At 34.4% G+C, this 26,641-nt stretch overlaps 1 protein-coding gene across 1 annotated transcript in view; it reads left to right on the top strand.

Annotated features, from left to right (window-relative positions):
- The window catches only part of CUL3 (cullin 3), a 110,616-nt gene extending 85,919 nt beyond the window's left edge, over positions 1-24,697 (top strand). Inside the window, exons 9-16 of the mRNA XM_069104540.1 lie at positions 2,334-2,504; positions 2,944-3,051; positions 12,361-12,485; positions 13,309-13,405; positions 15,610-15,744; positions 20,594-20,780; positions 22,412-22,557; positions 23,714-24,697. Of these exons, the coding sequence (XP_068960641.1) occupies positions 2,334-2,504; positions 2,944-3,051; positions 12,361-12,485; positions 13,309-13,405; positions 15,610-15,744; positions 20,594-20,780; positions 22,412-22,557; positions 23,714-23,845 (1,101 nt within the window). The 3' untranslated portion in view covers positions 23,846-24,697. The remainder of the gene's footprint in view (positions 1-2,333; positions 2,505-2,943; positions 3,052-12,360; positions 12,486-13,308; positions 13,406-15,609; positions 15,745-20,593; positions 20,781-22,411; positions 22,558-23,713) is intronic.
- Positions 24,698-26,641: the final 1,944 nt, after the last annotated feature.

The following is a 26,641-nucleotide window of genomic DNA, read 5'->3' as shown; positions in this document are numbered from 1 at the left end:
GTCAGTGTCACTAGACCGGAGAATAGGTGGAAAGGGAGTAAGTTGTAGACCAGAAAGCGGGGCGGGGGAGAGGGTAGGCATGTTATAAAGGACTTTAATGCCAAACCAAATATTTGGTCTGGAAGTAATCTGAAAGCTAAGGGGGTTTATTAAATAGGAAAGTGACAGTCAGACTTGTGTTTTAGGAAGATGAGTTTGATAGGTGATTAGAAAGTGGCCTAGAAGTAGAGGCAGTGAGACCAAGTCAGCAGGCTATAGGAATAATCCAGGTGTGATGTCATGAGAGCCCACACTAAGGTGGTAGCAGTGTCATAGAAAAGAACGAGGCATTTACTGGAGATGTTACAAAGGTAGAAATGATAGGACCTGGTCACTGATTGGGTGTGGGGTTCCAGGGGCGGGAAGAGGAGGGGGAAGAAGAGTGTGGAATTGAGGATGACATCTATGTTTTGAGCCTGGTGTCAGCCTCACCAACAGTCTGGGTCATTGGAGGATAAGAATATTTGATACCAGTGAGGAGGTTAATTAGAGGGGAGGGATTGGAAGGAAAATCATAGGCTCGGTTTGGGACATACTGAGTTTAAGATGCATGTGGGATATCCACTTCAAGATGCTTGAATGGCAGTTGAACATGCAAAACTGGAAGCAGAAGGAGTTTAGGGATGAATAAATAGATCTAAGAATCATTTGTACTGAGATGATAGTTGAATCCTTGGGAATTGATGGGATCACAAAGTGAAATGCTACAGAGGGAAGAGAAGGCCCACAGCAGAGCCTTGGAGGACATCCACTGTTAGCAGGCATGATATGAATGAAGATCCATCCCAGGAGAAAAAGAAGTGGTGCTCATGTAGGACGAGAAACAGAAGAGAGCTGTCATGAGAGCCTAGAGCAGGGGTGTGGAACTTGTGGCCTCTAGACTATACTTGACCTAGTTCCCCACCCCTAGCCTAGAGGAAAGAGAGTATCAAGGAGAAAAGAGGGATCACCAGTTTACAGAAAGGTCAAGAAGGATGAGGACTAGGGAAAGGCCATTAGTTTGGAAAATTATGAGATCATTGGTAACTTTGGAGATAGCAGTTTGAGTTAAATGATTAGATTGGAAGTTGGACCTCAGAGTGAAGAAGACAAGAAAGGAATTGAAGGCATCAAATATACACCTCCTCAAGGGGTTTACTGTAAAAGGGAGAAGAGCTCCAGGACAGTAGCTAGTAGGGTTGGTATAGCTCAAGTCAGAGTTTTTAAGGATGGGTGAGACTTGAACATGTTTGTAGGCAGTCGGGAAGCAACCAAGAGAGGAAAACAGTAAATAATTGTGAGGGCAGTCCACTGGGGAACATGGGATAGAATGGAATGACTTGCATATGTACAGAACTTTACCTTGCTGAGGAAATAGGCCACCTTCATGTGAAATAGCCATGAAGGAAGAGACAGGTTTAAGATGTCTGAGTGATATAAAAAGAAGATAAAGGGCTTTTAACAAATGATCTCCTTTTTTCAGTGAAATATGAGGCCAGGTTCTCAGCTTGAGCGGGTAGAAGGAGGTAGAGCCTGGGAAAGTTTGAGGAGGGATGAAATATTTTTGATAGGAACTAGACTTGTGATCTCATTATCAGAATCTCCCAGATGAAGATACCAATGTTGGGCAGCACTTTGCAAACATAATCTTAAGAGAATTGCCAAGAGCACTGGGAAATTAAATGATGTGCTAGGGATGGGCATAGCCAGTATGACCCAAAGGTGGGCCTTAGATCTCAGTTTTTATAGTGATGGGGCCAACTTTCTGTCTACTCTAACAAGCTGCTTCTGTGTTGTTGGATCCTTTTAGGACCCCCATGTATTGTACAAATCTAATACATGGGCATTAGTTCTCACGTGGTTGTGATATTTCAAGAAAATAGTTTGATTTTTTTTTACATTTGTACCTCTTTAACATGAAGATGACAGGAATGAGAGGCTGCTACGGGTTTTTAGAACATGAAGTTAACTCATTTGGTTTTCCCATATTCTGTGGAAATAGATAGAAGAATAAAGCTCCTACTGGAGAGACATCTTTAGTAGCATTTAGAAAAAAATATTTTGTGACTCTCCAGTAGGCTAAATATGGTCTTATTGTTGAGGGAGGAGGGAGAAGTGAGAAAAATGGATGTTAGTGGTAAAGTACATATGAAATACAAAGAAGGAAACATACTAAGTATATCTCGTATACATGGAGCAAGAGGTTTTTTCTAGGTATTGGGGTCCCCTATGCATTTGTTATACATTTAATTTATGTGGTAGTTTTGTTCTTTTCATAGAAATCAAATTTCTGAACCCTTCAATTAATTTTGCAGCTTACAGAACAAGAAGTAGAAACAATATTGGATAAGGCAATGGTCCTGTTTAGGTTTATGCAAGAGAAAGATGTATTTGAACGTTACTATAAACAGCATTTGGCCCGAAGACTTCTTACAAATAAAAGTGTTTCTGATGACTCAGAAAAAAATATGATATCCAAATTAAAGGTAAGATAGAATGTAATGCCTTTCAGCATTTAATATAAATGTTTAGCACAGGTAACATAATTGTGTGTGATTAAAAACATTTTTAAGTAAGCTTTTCATTTGCAAATTTATTTTTTTCTTCTTGGAATTAATGTAGATTGTTCTAAGATGCTTTTCTCTAGAATTTAAAATCCTAAGAATCCCAATGTATTTTTCTAATTCATTTAGTGCTGCTTGAATACTCTTCATTCCATTCTCTACTCCCTACATATCAATGAATTTAGTAGAGGTAATTCACGTTTCAAAAGCTTTTTGATCTCCTCTCTGTTTTCCTTAAAGTAAATTAAAATAGAGATTAGCCTTATTGTTGAAAGGCATTTAATATTTAATTTTCTGTTAAAAGAGTTGTTTTAATGAATTAAAGAGTCAGTTTTTGTATATGTGTCCTTTGTTTCCAAAGACTGAATGTGGATGTCAGTTCACATCAAAACTGGAAGGAATGTTCAGGGATATGAGCATCTCAAATACAACTATGGATGAATTCAGGCAGCATCTACAGGCTACAGGGGTAAGACTACTTTTGTTTCTCATGTGTACATGTCTTATCTCTCTGTGTATGTATGTATTTGTCTATTTTTACATAAACTTTTTCATAGTAAACATTTTTTTTTAAAGCAATTGGGGTTAAGTAACTTGCTCAAGGTTACACGGCCAGTTATTTCTGGGTGTGGTGCTGAGTATCTGAGCCCGGATTTGATCCAGGTCATCCCGACACTGGAGCCAGTGCTCTTACTTGCTGAGCCACCTGGCTACCCCCGTAGTAAACATTTTGCTTGGTAAGTGACATGATCAAAGTCTTCCCCTTTAAAAGTGAGTTAACTTTACTGTATTAAGAAGGGTAAACATTTGTTTTCTATGTATTGAATATTAAATAGTGAGTATTTTTTCAAGGAACTTTCATAACTCACAAAATTTTTCAAAACCTTTCATTGTTCCTTAAAGATAAAGAAGCTTTTGTTTATAGCTCAGTTTTTTTGTCATTTAAAAAAATTTATTCTGATCAAAATGGCATGAAATTGTTCCTAATGCCAAAACAGGGGAATCTAGATTATGGTACAAATTCCTATAGTAGAAATGGTATACTATAATAATGGTATAGCAGTTTATTATTAATAATTGCTTATGGAATGGAAAACTATTTAAGTACTATATAAAACCTTTCAAGTTTGTGGTTAAAACTTTGAAAAATCATGCATCTCTCTTAACTCTCTACAATATTCCACAAAAAGTTTAAGGGATCTGATAGTAGGTGATCCTTTTTTATCCAAATTAAACTTAATTAAACTGGTACCACTTAGGCTTAGGGTAAAAAATAGTAGTATGCTTATCTGATTAAATCACATCATACCCAACATTCAGCTTAATTACACATTCTGTGGTGTTTATACTCATGAGTGAATTATCACTGAGATTAGGCACAGTGGTTATGAAATTTTTGTGTGTGTGTGTGTATATATATAGTATGATATAGTCCATTTGGATTTAAGGCAGAATGACAACTGCAAGTAACACAACTTAGGTACTAATAATTTTTCGATGCTAAAACAAAGGATACTTATAACTTGTTGCCTTTGAATGAACAAAAGAGTCTGTAGACTTTTCAAGAGAAAGAGGAATGAAGGAGGCATTAGCACTTGTAGGCCTTAAATTCTATGACAAATCTGTATTCATGAAAACATTTTGTTATTGGTTCAAAAATAGAAAAATCAGTGAACAAGACGTGGCAATGAAATATAAAAAACAGATTTCAGTATTTAACAAACTTGGGAAAGAACTGCCTCTGGCAAAAATTATTAGGAAAACTAGAAAGAAGTTCTATGGTGATTAGGCATGTACCACCCTCTTTCACCATATTCTATAGTAAACTGAAAATGAGTTTATTATCTGTATGCCATAAACGATCTATGCTAAGATGTGCCATAAGTATCCCGTTCCCCTTCATCCAGGGTACATCTCAGAACTGGTCAGCTCTGCTGGAATTGCACAATAGCATTTTGACTCTTTAACTTTGGAAGCCACCAAGAAAAGAAAAGAAATATTTTTTTCCTCCCAAAGGAACGCATCTGGGGTGGAACCCATCTAGAGTAGTACCCTGGGATAGTATTTTACTATGGAGGCCCTGGTCCTCAAGGCCGCAGGTTCCCCACCCTTGGATTATACCAAGTATAAGTAAACAAAGAAAGAGATTGATTTAGTAGGTCTCATCAACTTCCATTTTGGTGAGGGGAGGTGTGATCAAACCAGGTTGCTTCACATTAGAGTTTCATTAATCAAATTGGAGGCATTCTCAGATACCAGTGTGTTTTCCCCCCCATATAGTCATTCATTCTTGGATTTACTCAATAGTTATTTATTGACTATGAAACAGAGATTTTCTTATATTGCAATTTCTTGATGTTTAAGCTAATAGTGAAATTTCTCTAACCCTTTCTGCTGTAATTATTAGTATAGTAATAGTATTTATGGTGGAGAGGGGAGAAAAGGAGCAGAAAGAGATTTGCTGTCAGGATAAAATGTGTTTATACTGTAAACACTTACCTATTTTTGGAATTTGTAATAATGCATTTCGTAAGTATTTTAATACATATCAATTTTCTGTGTGCCACGCCCCCATTTAGTATTCATTTATTGTGTTCATTTTTTTTAAAATGTTTTGAGTCCCGAATTCTATCCCTTCTCTACTCCTCTCCCACCAATTGAGAAAGCAAGAAACATGGTATCCATTACACATGTGAAGTCCTGTAAAGCATTTACATATTAGCAATATTGCTAATATAGCAAGAAAAATAAAGAAGGAAAAAATTATGCTTCAATATGCATTCAGACTCCCATCAGTTTTCTCTCTCTGGAGGTGGATAGCATTTTTTATCAAAAGTCCTTCAGAATTGTCTTGGATCATTGTATTGATTAGAATAGCTATGTAATTCGCTGTTGATCAACATTACAATTTGCAATTACTGTGTACAGTGTTCATCTGCTCACTTCACTTGGAGATGAGTGAAAAACCTGAGAGACAGAGTTTGGGGATAATTACTAATCAGTTTATTAATTGGGCCAGCTAATCAATAAATTGACGAGGTCTGTGATTTCTCTCTGTAACCAAAGATACCTAATGTATATACTGAATGCCTTTAAAAAAAAAAAAGTTTTTTGAAAGAGAATGCTCCTGACAGGAGAATCAGCCCTGATTTGGTAGATGTTTAAAGGAGAGGATGGAGTAAAAGTTTTCAGCTCCTCCTACAGAGAATGAGACTCAGCCACCTCTGTCAGTCTGGACAAAGGAATCCATATCTACTCACTACTCTGGTTGGTTTGCTCCTTCATGAGCTGGATCACCCTAAATTCCAATGAAGTGATACAAAGGCATGATTCATTGCTTTGGAGCAGAAATTCACCCAGATTCGATTCTGTTTAAACAGAAGTAAGGTCTCCTAGTTCAGTGGGTCCCACCCACCCCCAAAGATTGAGGAGCATATTCCCAGAGGATTTGGGAAATCTCATCTATTAACTTTGACCTTCAGAGAATGGATGATTGACCTACAGGGGCTTGTCACTGAATGAAGAAATAAAGAAAAAATATCCTTAATCTTAATATAACAGAAAATAAAATGTTCTGTAACTTTGCATCAATTATAAGTCTTCCCATGTTTTTCTTAAACCATACTGCTCATTATTTTGTGTGTGTGTGTGTGTGTGTGTGTGCGTATACCACCTATCTTGAGTGTGGGAAAGGACAGGTTATAAACATCTGATTTATTAATCTATATAACTTGGTTCACATACATAGTCTTCCCTGTGGTTCCCTTCTTTTCAAAATTGTGAGGTTGTTCAGTATTATCGAGAGACAGAGGGAGGGAAGCCAAAGAAAATAAAGACAAAACAAGAGGACATTTGGATTTCATAAATAGGAAGCCATTGATGGCCTTGTGTAGTAGATTTGGAAGCAGAATTGTAAGGGATTAGAGATAATGGGTATGTGTCTTTTTTTTTCCCCAAGAAAATTAGTTGTGAAATGGAGTAAGAGAGGTGAAATATTAACTCGATGGAATAAAGATGCCTCAAAGGCAAGCTTCTTAAAAGGGATTGAAGAATACTGACTGTGTTTTTAGGCTAAGATAAATGAACCAATGTAGCTTGGCATAATGTATCTGAGTGTCTTAAATAAAGTCCTGGAAGAGGTACTAAAATGGAGTCAAAACCACAAGATAAATTAGCTTTCAATGAGGAAGAATGATGGCTGAGAACTCTGAGATGGAAAAGGAAAGTGGAAGAATGAATGAATATTGATGCTAAGAATTCTTCCTCAGTTAAAAGTGATCTTTCTTCAGATTTTTTTGTAGGACATCAGATTTCTCATTTCCCTTTATCACATTCTACATTACATTAAATTGCATTTTTAAAATTTGTGATTTGGAGCATTTTTTTCATGTGCTTTTGGATAGCTTGCATTTCTTCCTTTGAGAAATACCTATTCATACTCTTTGATCATTTCTCTGTTGGAGAATGGCCCTTGTTCTTATATGGTCGTCTCAGTTCACCATATATCTTGGATATCAGACTTTCATCAGAGAAGTTTGCTTCAAAGATCTTCCTCAGGTAACATTCTCCTCTAATTCAAACTGAATTAATTTTGCTTTTGAAAAAGTTTTTTAACTTCACCTAATCAGAATTGTCTATTTTGTACTTTTAATGTTCATTTCTCTCCCAAAAATTCTCTATCGATAGTTAAGAAAGATACCCACTTTCCATTCTCCTCTAATTTCAGATGCAACCTCATTTGTGTGTGTATGTATCTCACACACACACACACACACACACACACACACACACATATCCATTAGGAGTTGGTAGTATGACTGACTTTCCCATTCCAAAATTTTTCCAGGCTAGAACTTTGGGGTAAATTAAATAAAACAGAATTGAATAGCAGGAAATCTAAAACCTTATACTCTTCTGTTCAGAAAAGTAAATTCAAAGGTAAGCTGGAGAAATTCATCTGGAAAAGATGAAGGGTTTTCAATGAACTAAAATGTAAACATGATAGAATAAGAAAGCTAATGGAATCTTGGGCTGAATCACAAGAGTTGTTAGCATTCAGGAATGGGAAGGTGATACAATCTTGCTGTACTTAACCTAGGAAGACCATATATGAAGTATTTGTTTTTGAGTACAACATTTTAGGAAAGACATTCCAAGTGAATGGCATCCAGTATTCTGAAGGGTGGTCAGGTCATATTATACTATGATCACTTAAAGGAACTGGACAACTGGGTATATTCAGCTTGTAGAACAGAAAACTCAGAAGAGTAGATTCCTTAAGTACTTTAAATTTTATCCAGTAAAAGAGTTCTGCTTAGTGCCATAGGACAACAAAGAACAGTGGTTAGAAGATAAAGACTAATTTAGGTTTAACTTAAGGAAAACTTACTAATAATTAGAACCTTTTAAGAAGGAATGGGCCTCATCACCTGGGGAATGATTGAACAAGTTGTGGTATACAGTTGGGATAGAATACTGTTGTTGTAAGTAATAACAGGCAGTGTTTCAGAAAAACCTGGGAAGTCTTATATGAATTGTTGTAAGTGAACTGAGCAGAACTCGGAAAACATTGTACACAGTAACGGCAGTATTTTAATGATGACCCACTGTAAAAGACGTAGATACTCTGATCAAGACAGTGATCTAAGATATTTCTAAAGGACCCATGATGAAAAATGACCTCCCTAGAGAGAACTGAACTCTTAGTGGAGATTGAAGAATACTTTTTTCCCCCACTTTTCTTATATTGTGTGTGTGTGTTTTGTAGAAGTTAATGTGGAAATATGTCTTGCATGACCTCAAATGTATAATTGATATCATATTGCTTGCCTTCTCAGGGTATGGAGGTAAGGGAGGGAAAAATTTTGGAACTCAACTTAAAAAAAAAAATGAACACGAAAAATGTTTTAAATTTAATTAAGAAATATTTAACAAAATTAAAATTAAATTTTTTAAAGAAAAGAATGTGCCATACATATGGGGAAATCTCTTAGGATCTACTTTATTGAAAGTCTTTTTTCCCTTTAAAATAACTCTAGAGAGTATAAAATACCTGAGAGTACACTTGTCAAAAGAAACCCAAAAACTACATAAACAAAATTATAAAAATGCTTTTTATACAAATAAAATCAGATTTAAATAATTAGAAGAAATATTAATTGTGGGTAGGCACACTCCATATGATAAAAATTGACAATTTTACTAGTTTATATATTCAATGCCATCCTACTTAAATTAGCAAAAAATTTTTTTTACTAATTTAGAAAAAATTATAGCAATTCATTTGGAAGAACAAAAAGGCAAAAATATCAAAGGAACCATTGACAAAAAATGTAAAGGAAGGGGGGTTTAGTAGTAACAGCTCTTAAAACTATATTATAAGGCAGTCATTATAACTGGTACTAAGAAATAGAAAGGGAGATAAGTGAAACAGAGTAAACATAGAATTTACAGCAACAGATATAGTAACCTTGTATTTGACAAGTGTAAAGACTTAAGATTTGGGAAAAAATTCATTATTTGGTTAAAAGTGTTAGGAAAACTGGAAACCAGTATGACAGAAACTTATACCATTTACCAAGGTACGGTCAAAATGAATATGTGGCATAGATATAAAGATATGAGGTATTCCAAGAAAATTTGGAGAACATGGAACATACAACTTACCAGACTTGTGCATAGATGAACAACTTAGGAATAAAGAAAAGAGCAGGAAAAAAAATTAAAATTAAAAAAAAATTTTTGAAAAGAATGAATCATTTAAATTACAATAAATAGAAAAAGATTTCGTGCAAATTAAACAAATGTAGCCAAGATCAGAAGGAAAGCAGAAAATTGGGGGAAATTTTATACAGTTTCTCAGATAAAGCTCCCCTATCTCAAATATGTAAAGAATTTTGTGAAATCTATAAGAATATGAGTCATTCCCCAATTGATAAATGGTCAAAGGATATGATGTAGTTTTCCAGTAAAGAAATCCAAATGATTTATAGTCTTATGAAAAAGTGCTCTAGGGGCGGCTAGGTGGTGCAGTGAGTAGAGCACCGGTCCTGGAGTCAGGAGGACCTGAGTTCAAATACAGACACGACACAACACACACACACACACACACACACACAAGCTATGTGACCTTGGGCAAGTTACTTAACCCCAATTGCCCTCCAAAAAGCAAAACCAAAAAAAAAAAGTGCTCTAAATCATTATTGATTGGAGAAATGCAAATTGAAATGATCTTGATATCATTTTATATCAGATTGGCTAAGATGATTTAAGGGGAGAGTGACAAATGTTGGAAGGAATATGGGAAAATTGGGACACTAATTCATTGATGGTAGAATTGTTAACTGATGCAACAGTTTGGAATTATACTCAAAGAGTTATGAAACCACCTAAAACTCTTCAACCCGGTAATACCACCACAGAGTCTGTTTCCAAAGATTATTAGGGGAAAAGGAAAAGAATCTATATGTTCTAAAATATTTATAGCAGCTCTCTTTATGGTGGCAAAGAACTAGAAATTGTGGGGATGCCCATTGATTAGTCAGTGGTTGAACAAGTTGTGGTATATGATTGTGATGGAATCCTGCTGTGCTATAAGAAATGAAGAGCTCCACAATCTGAGAAAAACACTGATAAAATTGTATGAAATAATGAAGAGTGAAATGAGTAGAAACGAGAGAACATTGCATATAGTAACAACAATATTATCTTAAGAACAACTTTGAATAAATAAGTCATTTTGACTGTTGTAAATACCCAAGTTGACTGAAAAGGATTTGTGAAGGAAGGCCCTGTCTACATCCAGAGAAAGAACTGATAAATAGAAGTATTTACAGTATGATTTTATGTATAAGTACATATTTGTGTCTAATGGTAGCTGCGGGGTAAGTGCGGGAGGGGGAGAAAAAAGAACTTTATTATGTACATAAAAGTTAATAGCAAGTTGTAAATAATTGATTTTCAGTTTCTTATGCAGTCATTTTTTTTTAAATTACACTGTTATGGAAATACTTGTTTTAAAATAAAAATTTTTTTAAGTAAGTCTTCAACCATAGTTGTCAATAACTTTTCAATTATGACTTAGAATTCTTTTTATTTGTAGATTGAAATCCCTTCCAACTGTGAAATTCTGCAATCCTCAAGCTTCCAACAATTCCCCTGTCCCTCTCTTTCCTAAATTCCAGTCCCTCATCAGTTACTGCTAGATAGGCAACTCAAATTCAGCGATTCCACAGCAGAACTTATTTTTTTCCCCTTTTTTTCACTTATGTTTTCTTTCAGGATACCACAATCCTCCCAGCAACTTGGGTTGATATCCCAGAAATTATTAATTTCTTGCCATCCTACATCTCATACATCCAGTAAGCTACAAAAGACTTGTCAGTTAAAACCTCCACAATCCCTCATGAACCCACTTTCTAGAAACCCATTATTTCTAGTCATATGGTCTGCTGACTACATTAGCCTCCTCACTAATCTCCCTGCTTCCAGACTCTTCCATCTCAAATTCATCCTCCACACCATTGTCAAAATAATCTTCCTACATATAAGTCTGATCATGTAACTACCTTCATCAAAACTTTCACTAGCTTCCCAGTAGCCTGGCATTTTAGGCCCTGTATAATCTGGCTGCCACTTACCTTTGCAGTCTTGTTCATTTCATAATACTCCCCTTCATGAACTTTGTTCTAAGCAAACTTGACACTCCCCATTTCCCACCTGGGAATATGCATAACCCATTCCTTCAGGCCTAGATTATACTTTCTGCTCATCTCCCATCTCCCTAAATCCTTTTATTCCTTCAAGGCCCAGTGAGTTGTCACCTCCTCCATGAAACATCCTCCAACCTCCTAATTGGTCACCCTGACTTATCCTTGTAAGATATCTGCTTTTATATTACATTCCTCCAGAAGAATGCAAACTCCTTTGAACTTCAGGAATTGTCATATTGTCATTGTGTCCTAAACACAGTGCTGTGAAAATAGTTATTTGAATAGTCAGATTATGATACTTACATGAGCTTGAGTAATACAGCTAAAAATACTTTTCTTTCAAACTTTATTACGGGGCTTAAACACGGTATAAAGAAACGGAAAACTTGACTAAGTGGATTAAAATGTTGAATTGAGATTAAAAGGGTTTTTGTTACTTCATGGTTAGGGGATGCCATGCTCTTTCTAAAATTTCAGCAGAGAAGAAATAACACTACACAAACATCGTTGAAGAAAGAGATCATTTTGATACCTTGACTATTTTGTTTAAAGTCTAAGGAAAGCTTCATTGCTTTACAGTATAATTATGTTTATAGGCCACACAATTTTGTTTGCAGTACCCCAACAAACTACTTGTTTTAATTTTTCCTTACTACTATTGACCCTCAGTTTTAAAGTGAAACTTAATTCTCTATAGTCTCTTTTATAGAATTCCTTGACTGTTCTATATCTATTAGCTTCAACTTCTACTCTTACCAAAATTATCTGTTCAGATACAGTAAATACTAATAGATTTTTGAAAAGGTTAGGTTTAGTAGGGAAGGATCCCAGAATTCAACAATAGATATATTCCTGCTATGTGGTCTTATTTTTGGCAGAGAAAATTGTACTTGTGTATGAAGATTGTATGTTAAATAAGTAATCTCAGGGGTGAGAACCCTACTATGCTGTGTACTTGTTACCATTTTAAGGCTGGCCTCAGAAATCAGTAACTCACTGTATTAAACTAGAGGAGGATATAATTAATTTTAATTAAAATTTAAGGTATTTTCCCCCATTGTGCATAGGTATCGTTAGGTGGTGTTGACCTCACAGTTCGAGTCCTTACAACAGGATACTGGCCCACTCAGTCAGCCACACCAAAGTGCAACATCCCGCCAGCACCAAGACATGCTTTCGAAATATTTAGAAGGTAAATACTAAAATTAAGCATTGTATTTTCAGTAACAATACTGCTTCACATTGAAATAAGTTTAAGACTTGGGAAAGCATACAGATTAAATGCATTTTTTTCCTTTCAATGTGTAGTAAAGATCACTAAATTTGATCTAAAATGTTAGAAGTCAGTGAGTAAGACTGGAACCAGTAGGAATATAAAATAATTTAGAGTAGCAAATCAACAGTGGAATAGGGGCTTTTTTAGTTGGTATAAATGAAAGATCTTGAAGAGTTCACCAACTCCAATGTTCTTGATGGAACTAAAACAGTGATATTCAGAAAGTCTGCTCATTCATTTTATGCTGGTTTCTTCTTGAGTGTAATAATATATTGATGCCTTCTATTTGATGTTTTTTCTTAAGTCTTCTCGAGGAATACATGGAGGCAGAGCCACAAACTCAGTAGTATTTTATCTGCTTCTAAATGATAACACAATAGCTGTTTTAAGATAGTTTTCAGTTGTTATGGTGGATTGTGACCTGAGCAATAGTGCCTCTGCAACAGAGCTTCTGTGGAGATGGCCTAACATTCAGTTCTTCCATATGCACTAGTGTGTGACTTGGAGCAAGACAGTGAATAATCTGTTTGGCCATTGGTTTCCTCAGTTACAAAATAAAGAGAATAAATTGAATGAACACTGGTTTTCCCAAGCTCTAAAGAACCCTACCATTTACCTTCTCCTTTATGTCCCTTTCTTTCTTTCCATGGCTACATAGGCTTGCTTGGGGGCATTATCCTTTCTGTATTTTAATATATATACATTATATGAATTAAGTTACTTTTTTATTGTGCTATAGGTTTTATTTAGCTAAACACAGTGGTCGGCAACTGACGCTTCAGCACCATATGGGTTCTGCAGATCTCAATGCCACCTTTTATGGACCAGTCAAAAAGGTAATTGTTTGAGCATCTATTTATGCCTATATCAAGTAATCTAAAATTTTCAAAGAACTATCCATAAGGTAAATTCTATGGTTAGCTTTCATTTAGTTATATAGACAAAATGTAAATCACGCAGATTCTTAAGAGGGCTGGTAAGTAGGAACCTGGATTTTAACTCTTCTCTTCCTTCAATTAACTTTTTCATTTTAAAAACGTATCATTTGCTATTAGTCTGCCCTAAGGTCTAAGTACTAACAATTACTAAAGGCTAATAATCCTCATAGAAAGCTCAATTTTTTTTGTAGGCATTACAGAATATAAATTTTTAAAATGTCAGATTCACCAAAGGTGACTTTAGAATTCTTAGGTTCCAATAACCCTGAGTGCTCATGAGCTAGATATAGCTTTGCAAGTAAACAAATATGTTGAAAAACTGTAAAATAATTATAAAATTATATAACTTGCTAATATTTTAAAATTATGAAAACAGTGCATCTATTAATTTTAATTCAGAATTATGAAATCAAGTATATTTTATATTTTCCTTTTCTAAGTTTGTTTCGTGCTTTAAGTAGATTTCTCAAGGAAGTTTATAAAAATCAAAAGCCAAAGAAATAAAAGGGTTGAGTCTTAGGATAGTTGTTCACATTACTTTAGATAAAAATTTTCTGTCTTGGTATTTTTTTTTTCAGCCAGTCTATAATATAGGAGAGGAATATGATGTAATGAACAGAGAGCCAGTCTCAGAGCCAGGAAGACCAGTGTCAAAGTCCTGTTTCTGACATATACTGAATTAGTAACCCTGAGCAAGTCACTTAACATCAGTGCCCTCGGCACCTCTAAGGCGATAAAGGAAGAAAGTACCAATTTGCATGGGACAATTTCCTCAACCAAGGGTTCCCTATGCCAGTGAAATCATAGATCTAGTCCATGTCTCTATAAAACAAGTTTAGAATTATGAAAATAGTATATTGCTTTTTCATTTATCCTTAAAGCAGTGACTTTTCAAAATCCATCAATTATATGAATTTTGAATATTTGTTGAAATAAGTAATACTTCCTAAAATAAATTGAAGCATGCTTACTATTCAGGCGTGAAATAATCTGGGATTACATAGACTATATAGATAAATTGACCACCTTTACTGTTTGGAAGATAAAATTGAATTACTAACAGACTTAAAGAGAAGACTTTTTTTTATTATTTAATAACCAAAAATAAGTCAAGTAAACACAAAATAAGGAATAAAACCTTACATAAACCTTAAGTATTTAACAATAGTAATGTTTTTCTTTTTGTGTTTTTAATATGCATATAATTCTAGCTGTGCTGATTTTTCACTCTGATTCACTTCATATAAGTCTTTCCATATCTCACTGAGTATTTCCTATGTATGTTTTTATGGAACCATGATATTCCATTGCAGTAATAACTATAATATGTTCAACCAGTTTCCAGATTTGGGACATACAGATTATCAGCAATTTTGCCATCACAAATGGAATGTCTGCTAACATTTTGGCACAGATAGGTGTTTTTTCCTTGTAATTTTTTTTTTTTTGCAGGGATTTAATCTTTGCATTATGATCTGTTTAGTGAAAGGTATGGTCAGTTCTGAGACATAGTGTATTGCTGCATTGTTCTCCAAGAATTTTACATAGATTTTCAGTTCTGCTAACAGTAAATTCCTATTCCACCATATCCCTAATATTTATTTAATTATTTTTGCAAAGATAAGTATAAGATTGTAACTTACAGTTTTCTTGATTCGTATTTCTGAATGGATTTTTAAGATTTTACTTTTAACTGACCCATAAACTTTTTACCAAAAGTTGCTAATTATTAATATTTAAGTTTTGATAAAATATTCCTTAAAATATTTCTTATTATATGAATGATTTTGGAAAAAATCAGTACATTTCTTAACTTACATACATATAAGTCTTTAAATCTTATACTGTTAATCCTTAGTTCTTGAGCCATAGACCTTTTCCATTTCATTTTTAAAAGTAATTTAAGTGTCGGTTATATAAGGAGTACCTTATTTGCTAATAATAAAGCTTCTAGTTTCTTAGTTCTGATTATTTTTATTATGTCTCAGGTAAAGGGACAGTAGTTATAAAATTGTTGGCTCTTATAAGAATAAAGATCTTATGCTATAGAAGTAATAGCTCTTAAGAATTAATTTTATTATATTTTTATTTTAAAAAAATAGGAAGATGGATCAGAAGTTGGTGTTGGAGGTGCCCAAGTAACTGGCTCTAATACACGGAAGCACATATTGCAAGTCTCTACTTTCCAGATGACAATATTAATGCTCTTTAATAATAGAGAAAAATATACATTTGAGGTATGATTTACAATTACATCGATTTTAACCAGTATTATTTTTATTTTTAACTTGTTAGATGACATTTTCTGGGTCTTCTGTAAAACTGCCTGTCTCTTTCTGCTTTGAGGAGGTTTGCATAAAACTGTATTTGAGAATATCTGAAACATTATCGTAGTATTGTTTATTTGTGGAGTTGGCTTCCATTACAATTCTTTTCTCCAACTCACAGTTCCTAGCTAGAGCGCTGTAAGAATGAAGACTCAGTGAGACATGTCCTTCATGGTTCTAAACAACTCAGCCTATTCTTGTGATTAGAAAATGCTTTAAGCCATTAGACGTCATACACCAGTTTTTCACCTTCATACCTTGCCAAAACATATACTTTGGCTACTTAGTAGGAATTCTTTGCCTTTTAAATTGCTTCCTGTTGTTTCCATTTAATTTCTTTTCAAACCAGCATTATTCCCTAGAACTGGAAATTGGTATCCTACCTGGAAAAGTGCTGACTTGTCTTTTTGATCACACCTTCTTTTCCAATGAGTGGTCTGTCTCCTTATCTTTCTCTCCTACCGCTCCTCCCCCCCCCCCCACACACACACATACGCACACATCCTAGTTTTATAAACTACCTATTTCCTGTTGAGGAAATAATTTTCTTTCCTTCACAGTAGCTAAGTAGTTTAAATTTACTACTTCTTAATAAAGTGAAATTATCTTTGATTCCTTTTGGAAAACTTATCACTAGTAACAATCTTTATATAGTATTTATAATCGTTAAAGCCTGTCAGTTAATTCTTAGGGCCTCTATGAACGGCAAGAGTGTAGTATCCATATTGTCTGTCATGGACATTTTAAAAGTGAAGCATCACTCTTTAGGAGTTCGGTTTCCTCCAGTTTGATTAGATCCACTTACTATTATCCATTGCTAGGCAGTTCAGGTTTTCCATTAGACTATTTCCCGCATTCATTAGGCCTTTATTAAAAGACAACTTAATGATCTTGATGTGAACATAGAGACAAAAACAATTGACTTTTAATTTGAGGTAGTTTTTTTGAGGAGGCAAGTCAGTGTTAGCCATACAGTTCAAATATTTTTACCCTTAAATATAGTAGAAGCAATTTTGAATCAACATTTTTCTTATAATATCTTAACTTTGAGGAACCATTTTTAAAAGCCCAGCCATTTGTTTTGTTGTGTTCAGGCACAAGGGTGTTTTCAGAGTAGTAAAGAATAAAATTACAAATTATGAGAAGAGACATATTTCATCCAAAAATTCTTTCCTACACAACATAATTTAATTGACACAGCAAATTTAGGGCATTTGTTGACACATATAGAAAATACTGAGCACTCCCTCATGTCCAGGCATTCCACAGTTCCCTAAAGATGAAATTGAAGGTCCTTAATAGTTGCTGCCATAGGCGTGTCTGAAATCTACTATAAGTCCCAGGAATGATATGTCTACAGAGAAACATGTTGTATGGTAAGCAGTTGAGGTTTGAGAGGTGGCAGGCATGGCCTTATGGTATAGAGTCAGAGTTTACCAAGGTGTAAGTATTGCTTTCTTCACAGACTACTTTGCCCTGGCTAAGTCACTTATTGAACCTTTCAGGGCCCTAGGCTACTCATACACTTGTTAGTTGCCAATGTAAAGTGATAGAAGGAATTACCTTACTGAAAATCTATTAGTCAAACTCAAAGCATTTGGTAAGTGCCTACTGTGTTCTAAGTATTGTAATGGGCACTGGAAATACAAAGACAAAACAGTGAAACAGTCGTTTCCTTGCACCAGTGAAATCACAGATCTAGACCAAGAAACAAAAAAAGAAACTTGAGGTGTAACTGAAGGGAATCAGTGAATGTATTCCTCTGTTCTCAAGAGGAGGTAGGGCAAAGCCCTCATGTCAGCTCATCTTTACTTGTTCTGATCTTTCTTCTTTTCATGGCCTAACTAACATGTCCAGGAAATGTTTTTATGACAAGCAACACATTAGCTACACACAAGGCAAGATTGAGTCCCCAAAGCAGACGTAGCAGCCTTGGAGATCATTTGAATTTAAACATTTTCTTTTCATTACTGTTAAGAGTGTGTAGCAGTTTCATTTTTCAGTTTGTGAACACCTGCTGTGTTATAGTTTGGGATGTTATGAATTGCTTTAAGTAAATAAAAAGTGAGACGCAGTAAGGCTTCACTACCGCATAGGGTTGGAGGAAAAGACACCTCATAAACCTGAAAGCACTATAGAAATGTAAGTGGTTGTTAGTAGCAACATATATAATATGGAGGAAATAGCCAGCAGCAGCTCTTGAAAGAAATGTGTGTGGACATAGGAGTCTTACATCAAGGAAAAATTCTTTTACTTCCAAAGAGCAGGTTATATGAGGGAGGCATGTAAATATTGACAGTTTTGTAAATTATTAGAGAAGATACCTTTTTGTATTTTTTAAGTTTTTCTTTTGTCACATATTCATTCAGGAATTTGTTATACATTTGTATCATTTTGTCTATGGGGCAATTTTATATCAAACCAAAGATTCATAGAATTTTCCAGCTAGAAAAGTGCCAAGAAAGAGTTTGAGACGATGGTCTCAGCTCATATTGTCCCTTTTGAGATGGCCAAAGTGGAGGTTAAGTGGTCTGCAGAAGTCTAGATAGCAGATACTGTGTTTCCCCGATAATAAGCCCTCCCCCGAAAATAAGCCCTATTGAGATTGCTACTGTAGTGAAGGTGATCTCCTGCGCTACACGCTACATTACGGTACCCTCTGTATGCACCATCCCGTCCCCCCCCAAACGCACGCTGCGCTCCGAGCTGCATCCAATCAGCTGCAGCGGTGAGTGCGTCATCCTGTTCTTCCCCAGTGATTTGCTTATTGAATAAAGGTTTTACCTGTTTATTAAAATTGCTGTCAATGTTCATTAAAATAAGCCCTCTGGTGTTTTTCTGTCCAAAAAAATAATAAGACAGTGTCTTATTATCGGGGAAACACGGTAGGACTAGAACCCACTTCTAAAAATCCTGGCTTTTCAAAACCTGAGGGACTTAGAGAAGAATCTACTCCACCCTCTTCATTCGTTTTTCCACATTAGGAAGCCTAGGCCTAATTGGAGGAGTGAATGGACTTGCCCCCCACACCACAGCAAGCAAATGGCAAAAGCAGAAATCAGGCCCTGCTTTCACCTTCCTGTCTAGGCCTTTGTGCCGTGCTGAGTTTCCAAGTCTCTCTCTACTGGATCATGCTGCCTTATGCTCATAGTGAATTGGAGCAGTTCATGTGAATAAGGGATTCCCCCTAGTCGTCTCTCTTATTTTAGACATGTGTTTTCAGACCGTTCCTTGTTCTGCAGGATTCATGAATTGGGTACAGAACTTTGCTATAGGCCATGTTAGTTATAATGTGTCAGTACCAGAATCTGTTCCTACATTAAAGTTTACCATCGTGCATAAGATGTCAGTGTTCCAAGGGGAGTGTAAAAGATGTTATGCCTGAGTGTAACTGAAATTTTCACTTGTTTAAATTTGATAAAGACAACTCATCCTCAAAACATGAAGGGCTTCAGTGATTATCTCCTCTAGACTAAATGACAGATTAGAAGATTTATGTTTACTTGGCTCCATGAAATGGAACAAAATCTACTATTTCCCAACACTCCTTTTTCATTTGGCAAAAATGTATAGCTTCAGTAATAGAATTGAAGAAATAAAACTGAAAGATGTTGCTAAGAAGAAAAATATGTAGAATCATTGATATTGCCCACATTGCTTAGAATCATCTTCCCAATTATAAGAGAAGCCAAGAGTTTATATAAAAAGTTATATTAAAGCTTTCCTTCAGAAAGTGATTGAGCTGGTCAGTCACATAAACAGTGAACTGGCCAGTCCTGTTTATATGCCCACTTTGTGCAGTGCTGCTGAGATGGTGGCAGGAGGTTAGCCCTCTCTTCTGAGCTGCTCCCTTGCCTTTTCTTTAGGAATGGTTTGTGTCTGATAATGATAAACTGGACCCTTGAGAAAGAACAGGCTTCCTTATACAGTGAAGCACGACCAAAGGTACCAACCTCGTTTTGTTAGACATTTACTCCAGACTGCAATGATCCCAAGGGTTGTATTTAGATCCTGAAAAGCATACTGGAGTATGAAGTAAAAGAGGGAAAAGATCTCCCTTTCACATTGCTTCTGTAGAGTGAAGTAAGACTAATTAGAATGGGGGGGGGTGCTGCATTTTTCCTAGTAACTTTTTTTTTTAGCATTATATAGCTTATAACTTTTTTCTGTGGTTTAACTCTCTTGCTTAGTGTTAATTACCAACCATGTTTAAATTTTTTCATGTTCTAAAGTACCATAAATTACATTAACTTGGATTTACTAATTTAAAATGTGTGATGATTTAGCTAGGCAGTGGTTATACAATTTTTTAAAGTATTTACTAAGCAAATGAATAGTATCGGCACATCTAGAGGAAACATTTTTAGTTTGCCTGCAAAAGTTGAGTTAGTTTAAGTACTTTGGAAAAATCTATGCATAAGTGATGATGATCACAATTCATTCTTCCTGAAGTACCCCTGCTTGCTTATACTGTATTAACCTAGTTATTGAAGACACTTGAAAACAATGAAATTACTTTCTTTTTAAATGTTAAAAAGTTATTTTTAAAATGTTCTTTGATTCACATTGGTCCTCTCCCCAGTTTGCTGAACTGCTAAAGTTGTATTATAAAATGATATATGTAGGGACAGCACTTTTATAAATTCTTTACTTGATTTAATTCTTTTTAACTTCTTGGTCATTCTGTTTTCTAATTACATGTTTAGGCCTTTTTATTTTTTTTTTTAAATCTAATTGTATTAATCTGCTGAATTTTCAGGAAATTCAACAAGAGACTGATATCCCTGAAAGAGAACTTGTTAGAGCCCTACAGTCCCTTGCATGTGGTAAACCAACACAGCGGGTTCTCACAAAAGAACCTAAATCAAAGGAAATAGAAAATGGTCATATATTTACAGTTAATGATCAGTTCACATCTAAACTGCACAGAGTCAAGATTCAAACAGGTATCTGGAATTGTGCTGAGCTGTTTATACCTTAAACACATTATGTAGGACTGAAATCTTATATTAAGAGTGTATTTTTAGTACTACTCACCTAAGTTTGAGAAAAAAATAAGCATGTAAAGATAATCTTCATTAAAAAGCACAGAATCGGGGGCAGTTAGGTGGCGTAGTGAATAGAGCACCAGCCCTGGAGTCAGGAGGACCTGAGTTCAAATATGGCCTCAGACACTTAATATACTTACTAGCTGTGCAAATCCGGCCTCAGACATTTGAAACGCTTAGTAGTTGTGTGACCTTGGGCAAGTCACTTAACCCCAATTGCCCTGCCTTCTCCCCTCCAAAAAGACAAAAAAGAAAACATAGAATAGAAGCATTTTAAGAGTATTCAGTTGAGTGATAAAATGCTTATTTTCATAAATCAGAATCCTTTTTTAGAGACTATTAAATCTCCATTTTTCCAAATTATACACTATATATCTGTATATATACATACATGTGTGTGTATGAAATTTGGTGCTTAAATATTTTTTTGTTTGTGTAAACATAACTTTCAAAATTTCATTATTATGTTACTTTTAAATTGCAGTAACAAGAACTTCTAAATGTCTCAGGTTGGGTTATTTCTACTTATTCCTTTAGAAAATAATTTGTCCATACTTGCTTTTAAAAGCCCACGGTAGAGTGTATATGGGCACGAACACATTACCAAGAGATTAATAGTTTCTGGTTACATGTAGGTATTTTAAAACTCCCATGTTTAAAAAAAGTTAGTTCACAATTCACAACCTAGTGACCTGAGAAATCATAATTAAATTTGAAAAGAGAGTTCTAGGCATGCCCCATTGAGAAAGTTAAAAGTAATGATTTCAGTGTGTGTGCAGTTTCTGTGACTAACAGTTCAGCAGTAGTTTCAACTAATAGTATCTTGGAAGCAAATGCTCTTTTCTTTCTTTCCTGAGTTTTCAGAGCCCTTTGTCACATCTGAAACTTAAACAAGTATGGTTAAAAAAAATAGCCATGCACACACAACACACATTGATTCACTGGGCTGAGATGATATGGGTATTTTAAATGGGTATTGGAATAGGTGACCCTGGAAAGTCTGCTTCGAACACATGATTCAATGATATTAGGTAAATAAAATCAAACCTGTAATGACTCTTGTAGCCCTGACAAATTTCAGTATCGAACATGTCCAGAAACCACCCTTGAAATGATTGTATTTTTTTTTTCTTTTCCACTTTTTTAAAAGAACACCTGGCTTGGGGCGGGGGGGGGGGGGGGGCAGAGAGGAAATGCTAAACCTAATTTCTTATCATTTTGTTATATCATCTATAAAATATGATCTTAAATAAAGGTTTATAATGACTGAATAGCATAGTGTTAGTTAAAGTAGGACTTAACTTAAGCAAGTATTAAATTGTATGTAGTAATTTTATAAATTGGAAATGTTTACAAATATAATATTCAAATGTTGACACATTTCTTAAGAATGTCATGAATTAACAACTGTGTCTGTTCAAAAACTGTGAGAGGACATTCTAAGTGAGCATTACTAGATGTGTATTGTGTGTTTATCTTGTATTATCAGATCATTTTATTGCATATAATTTGTTTTATTACTCTTATAGTTGCTGCCAAACAAGGTGAATCAGACCCAGAAAGAAAAGAAACCAGGCAGAAAGTAGATGACGACAGAAAACATGAGATAGAGGCTGCTATAGTACGGATAATGAAATCTAGAAAGAAGATGCAGCACAATGTGCTGGTAGCAGAGGTAAGATTTAAAACAGACTAGATGAAGAGGAAAATTAGTAAAAAGAATTACGTTTTTATATAAAATTTAGAAATACAAATTGTTGTAAACTTTACAAATACCATGTAGTAGCCAAGACACCAAGATCTCTTCTATTTTAAAGGATAGACTATTGTGATGCAAGTAGAGACTGTCTCAAAGAAATAAACCTTAGCAATTCACATTTATTAGTAATGAAAATAGCAAATTTTTTTTTCCCTTCAAGATGAACACATTTACATATTTCTGGCAAAATTCACACTAGAAAATGTAACATGATATGGTGGCCTTGCTGTTGTTAATGGTTTTCTGGGATGCACAGATTTTTTTGGTAGTTATTTTAGAAGTAGAAGTTTTAGTAACTATTTAATAAAGAAAAATCTACAACAGAATGAAGGACACTGCTTTCATGACAGCACCTTTCTCTCGATTTATTTTGTGTTCTCTGCTTCAAAACCTAAAACATCACCTTGAAATCATTACATGTGTTGAGACACAGTTCCAGATTCCTCTAATGACAATGATAATACTTAACATTTATATAGTACATTATTTTACATATATTAACCCATTTGATCTCCCAGATGTAGTTGTGAATTTTCTTTACCTAGAGTACAAATTAGTCATCATCATTTGGCTTAGCACTTTTGTCTAATAGTAGTTGAGTCACTAGAATTTGAATTATGATGGTACTATTAAGACCAGTGCCATAATTTTGATATGTAATAGGCTTTCAGTCCTTCCTTTTCTTACTTTTGCTTCATTTCTTCTCATGTTCAATTTTTGACCATTACCTTGGAAAACTGACAGAACAGGGAGCATTGTAGATTTGAGTAGAGAAAAGTATCTAGCAAGAATCTTCTTCGTTACTCACTCCATACATTCTAGTCCAAAATTATCTGACACTAATTGCCTCCAGTTTTCCACTTCAACAAAACCCTGAACTTTAGCATCAGGATATCATCATGTTTTTTTAAATTTTTAAATGAAAACAAGAATAATTTGGCCTATAATTAAAGCATACATAGACCTTCCTATTCAAACCAAATAAAGTTTTCACCATTATAGTACAGCTTTTTCAGTGATGAATTTTCTCCTAGAACATTAAGGGTTGGTCTTTTTTTTCCCCCTGCTTTAGGTAACTCAACAGCTGAAGGCCCGATTCTTACCAAGTCCAGTTGTTATTAAAAAACGTATTGAAGGACTTATTGAGAGAGAATATTTGGCACGAACACCTGAGGATCGCAAAGTATACACTTACGTAGCATAAAATGCGTTCAGAAAATTGATTTATTCTTGGACTATACTCTCTTCGCATGAACTGGGAGGTTCTTTTAAATCATTAAATATTAAGACGACCATCTCTTCTAATAAATTGCAGTACGTGTTCTAGACCATTCAGATCAAGCCTTTACTCCCTTTGAGAGTTTTCAACATCAATTGATTGAGCTTCAGGCTTTTCAACGTTATCCCTGTAGAGATCATCTTTACAGTTCCTCGGGAAAATGTGAATGTGCCGCGTTTTGTTTTCAATACTGTATGAAAACAGGAAAAAAATAAAACAAAAATTTAGAAAATACAGCTCATTAAAAAATAAAATTGTTGGAATTTCATTTTCCCAGGTCTTCAGTGTTGATGTAAATGTGTTTTTGTAGTGTTGCTTAGCACTTTGCGCATTGTATAAGTTGGGTAACAGAAAGATAAAAGAAATGACAATTCCCAATTATATTGCTCTGCTTCCAACATTTCTTGAGTCATGTTTAATTTAAAGATTTGGTAAATAGTCAAAAACCCAAGGATACAATTTTAGCATGTTCCACTACTCAAATTGCACTTACTAATCTAACCTCACAACCATGAATCTTTGTTTCTGTCTTAATTGGCTTTTTCCTGTTTTAAGTTGAATTCTTCCAAATTAAGTCCTCCTATTGATTAGGTTTTGTTCTGCATTATTTCTAGCAGTAAGAAAGGAAAATATTTTAGTATGTATAAATTGTATAATATTTTTTTTTGCTGTTGTACTCACTGCTGATAGTGGATTGTACAGAGCGGTGTTTTTATTTCATTTATTGTAGACAAATTCAAAATAAATGGATTTAGTGTTCACATACCCACTAATTCAGATATGTCAGAGGACAAAGGTGGCAGTTGGTTATTTCGGCCCCTTTGAAAAGCACACCAGTCTACACATTGTTATAAATGTCTTCGGGTTCTTTTTGCAACCATAAAATTCCTCCATCTTAAACACTTGGGAGAAAAAAGTGAAGCCTTTTGTGCACTATTAATTTACTGTTTTAAAACACAATCTAAAGATGCAATAAATATGGTTACTTTAATCTTTTAATGAAATCTTCAGTTCTTAACCAAATTTTATGTTCTGGAGTGTGATAAAGCAATATTTTTTAAAGCTGGTGATTTGTGGACAAAATTTTTGTTCCTCAGAATCAGTTTTACTTTCTTCAAAGATGTGCTTTGTACTGAAGATGTACTTCAGTTTTCCTGTACTTCCAAACATTCACAGATGTTTTTGACCTACCATCTGCCAGCGACTCTATTTTTCTTTATTTTAACATCAAAGTATTTTTATCTTTGATTTTATTCAATTTTGGTTTGGTTTTGTTTTCTAAGGCAGTGTTTCAAAAATGTAATTGGGACAAACCACTATAGATGCCTGTTGGGTGGAAAAATAGATTGTTACTAACAAGTTTGAATTGAATAACTGACACTTGGTTGAATATAAGTACTATTGATACATTTATTAGAATGTGTGTCTCAGAGGATGATTTTTGTTCAACTTTATGGTCAAGTTAAAGCAATTGAATTTTAATCTGGATTAAAAATTCCACGTAAACATTTTTTCCCATGCGTCTTGGATAATAATTTTTCCTTCTAGATTGGCAAGTGTGCTTGTTAGATTTATTTTTTTTCAGCTTATTCAGAATCTTACATTATTACCATTTCAACCATTTTCGCTTTATTCATGTTGAAATACAAAGGAAATGAAAACATTCATCAGCATTATTCTCAGGTTTATTTTTTCTCATCCCACCCTAAGGTTTGAAATGTGGATATTGGATCAATTATAATATGGAAAGCCAGAAGTTTTCCATGTCCAGTTGTAATTTTAGTTAAGGGTTGTTAAATTTTAAGAATTGTTGAGGTTTTTTTCAATGTTCTTTTTTTGTTTTTGTAGTTTCCCTGCCTAATTAAATATTTCTGTATAATTAAGTTCAGATAATACACATATAGGTTATATTGTTTGGTGTAGGTGTGCTTTTATTCATAAGGCACAAAAGGATTCTTTAAAGTTGGGAATGGAAAAGGGAAAATGAGACTTGTCTAAAGTACTCTACTAATGAAGTGCTTACAAATTTTTTTTCTTTAAATAAATTAGTGCCACTTAATGTTAAAGATTTACTAAAAATCCAAATTACATTCATTTTTGGTGTTGAAGTAGAAAGCAAATAGAAAACACAATTATTTCCTTCTCCAGCATATGTAATCTTTGTGCTTCTAAAGTCAACATTTCCCAGAAACACCTTTCTGAACACCAAATGAATGAAATATTTTGACATAGAATTGTCAGAGAAAAGTGGTTATTTTTGTGGGTGCTATTTGGTGCTGCATAAAAATTAACTATAGTATATAAATTCTGGAATGTTGCCTGGAAAGGGTTAGCTCTTTAACAAAGTAAAATTTATCTAATTATATCTTAACTTGATACTACTTTGTTCCCATAGATTTATAGATTGTATTAATTTTGTTTTTTTCTTAATGTTCTGGCTTTGAAAATTAAATATATGTACCTCCCAGTAAGCCATTCATTTGGAAAAATATGACTACATGAAGAATGCAAATGGATTGAATCAAAGAATGTTTTGACAATAGAAATTTACATACTCATGTTTTCTCTCATATCATATAGAATGGATCATATTGTATGTCTTAAATTACATCTTGGATCAGAGGATTTAGAGCTTGGAGGGATACTTAGGGCCATGTAATCAAATCTCCACCCCATTTTAGGGATAAGAAAATTGTGACCATATTAATGGAGATGCCAAAT

This window comes from Petaurus breviceps, unplaced genomic scaffold (genome assembly GCF_028583685.1).
Source record: "Petaurus breviceps papuanus isolate PSGF00001 unplaced genomic scaffold, PetGlider_PUasm1.0 688, whole genome shotgun sequence".
NCBI classification, from domain to species: Eukaryota; Metazoa; Chordata; class Mammalia; order Diprotodontia; family Petauridae; genus Petaurus; species Petaurus breviceps.
The sequence above is the reverse complement of the archived record's forward strand: the minus strand, read 5'-3'. Positions and strand labels throughout refer to the sequence as shown.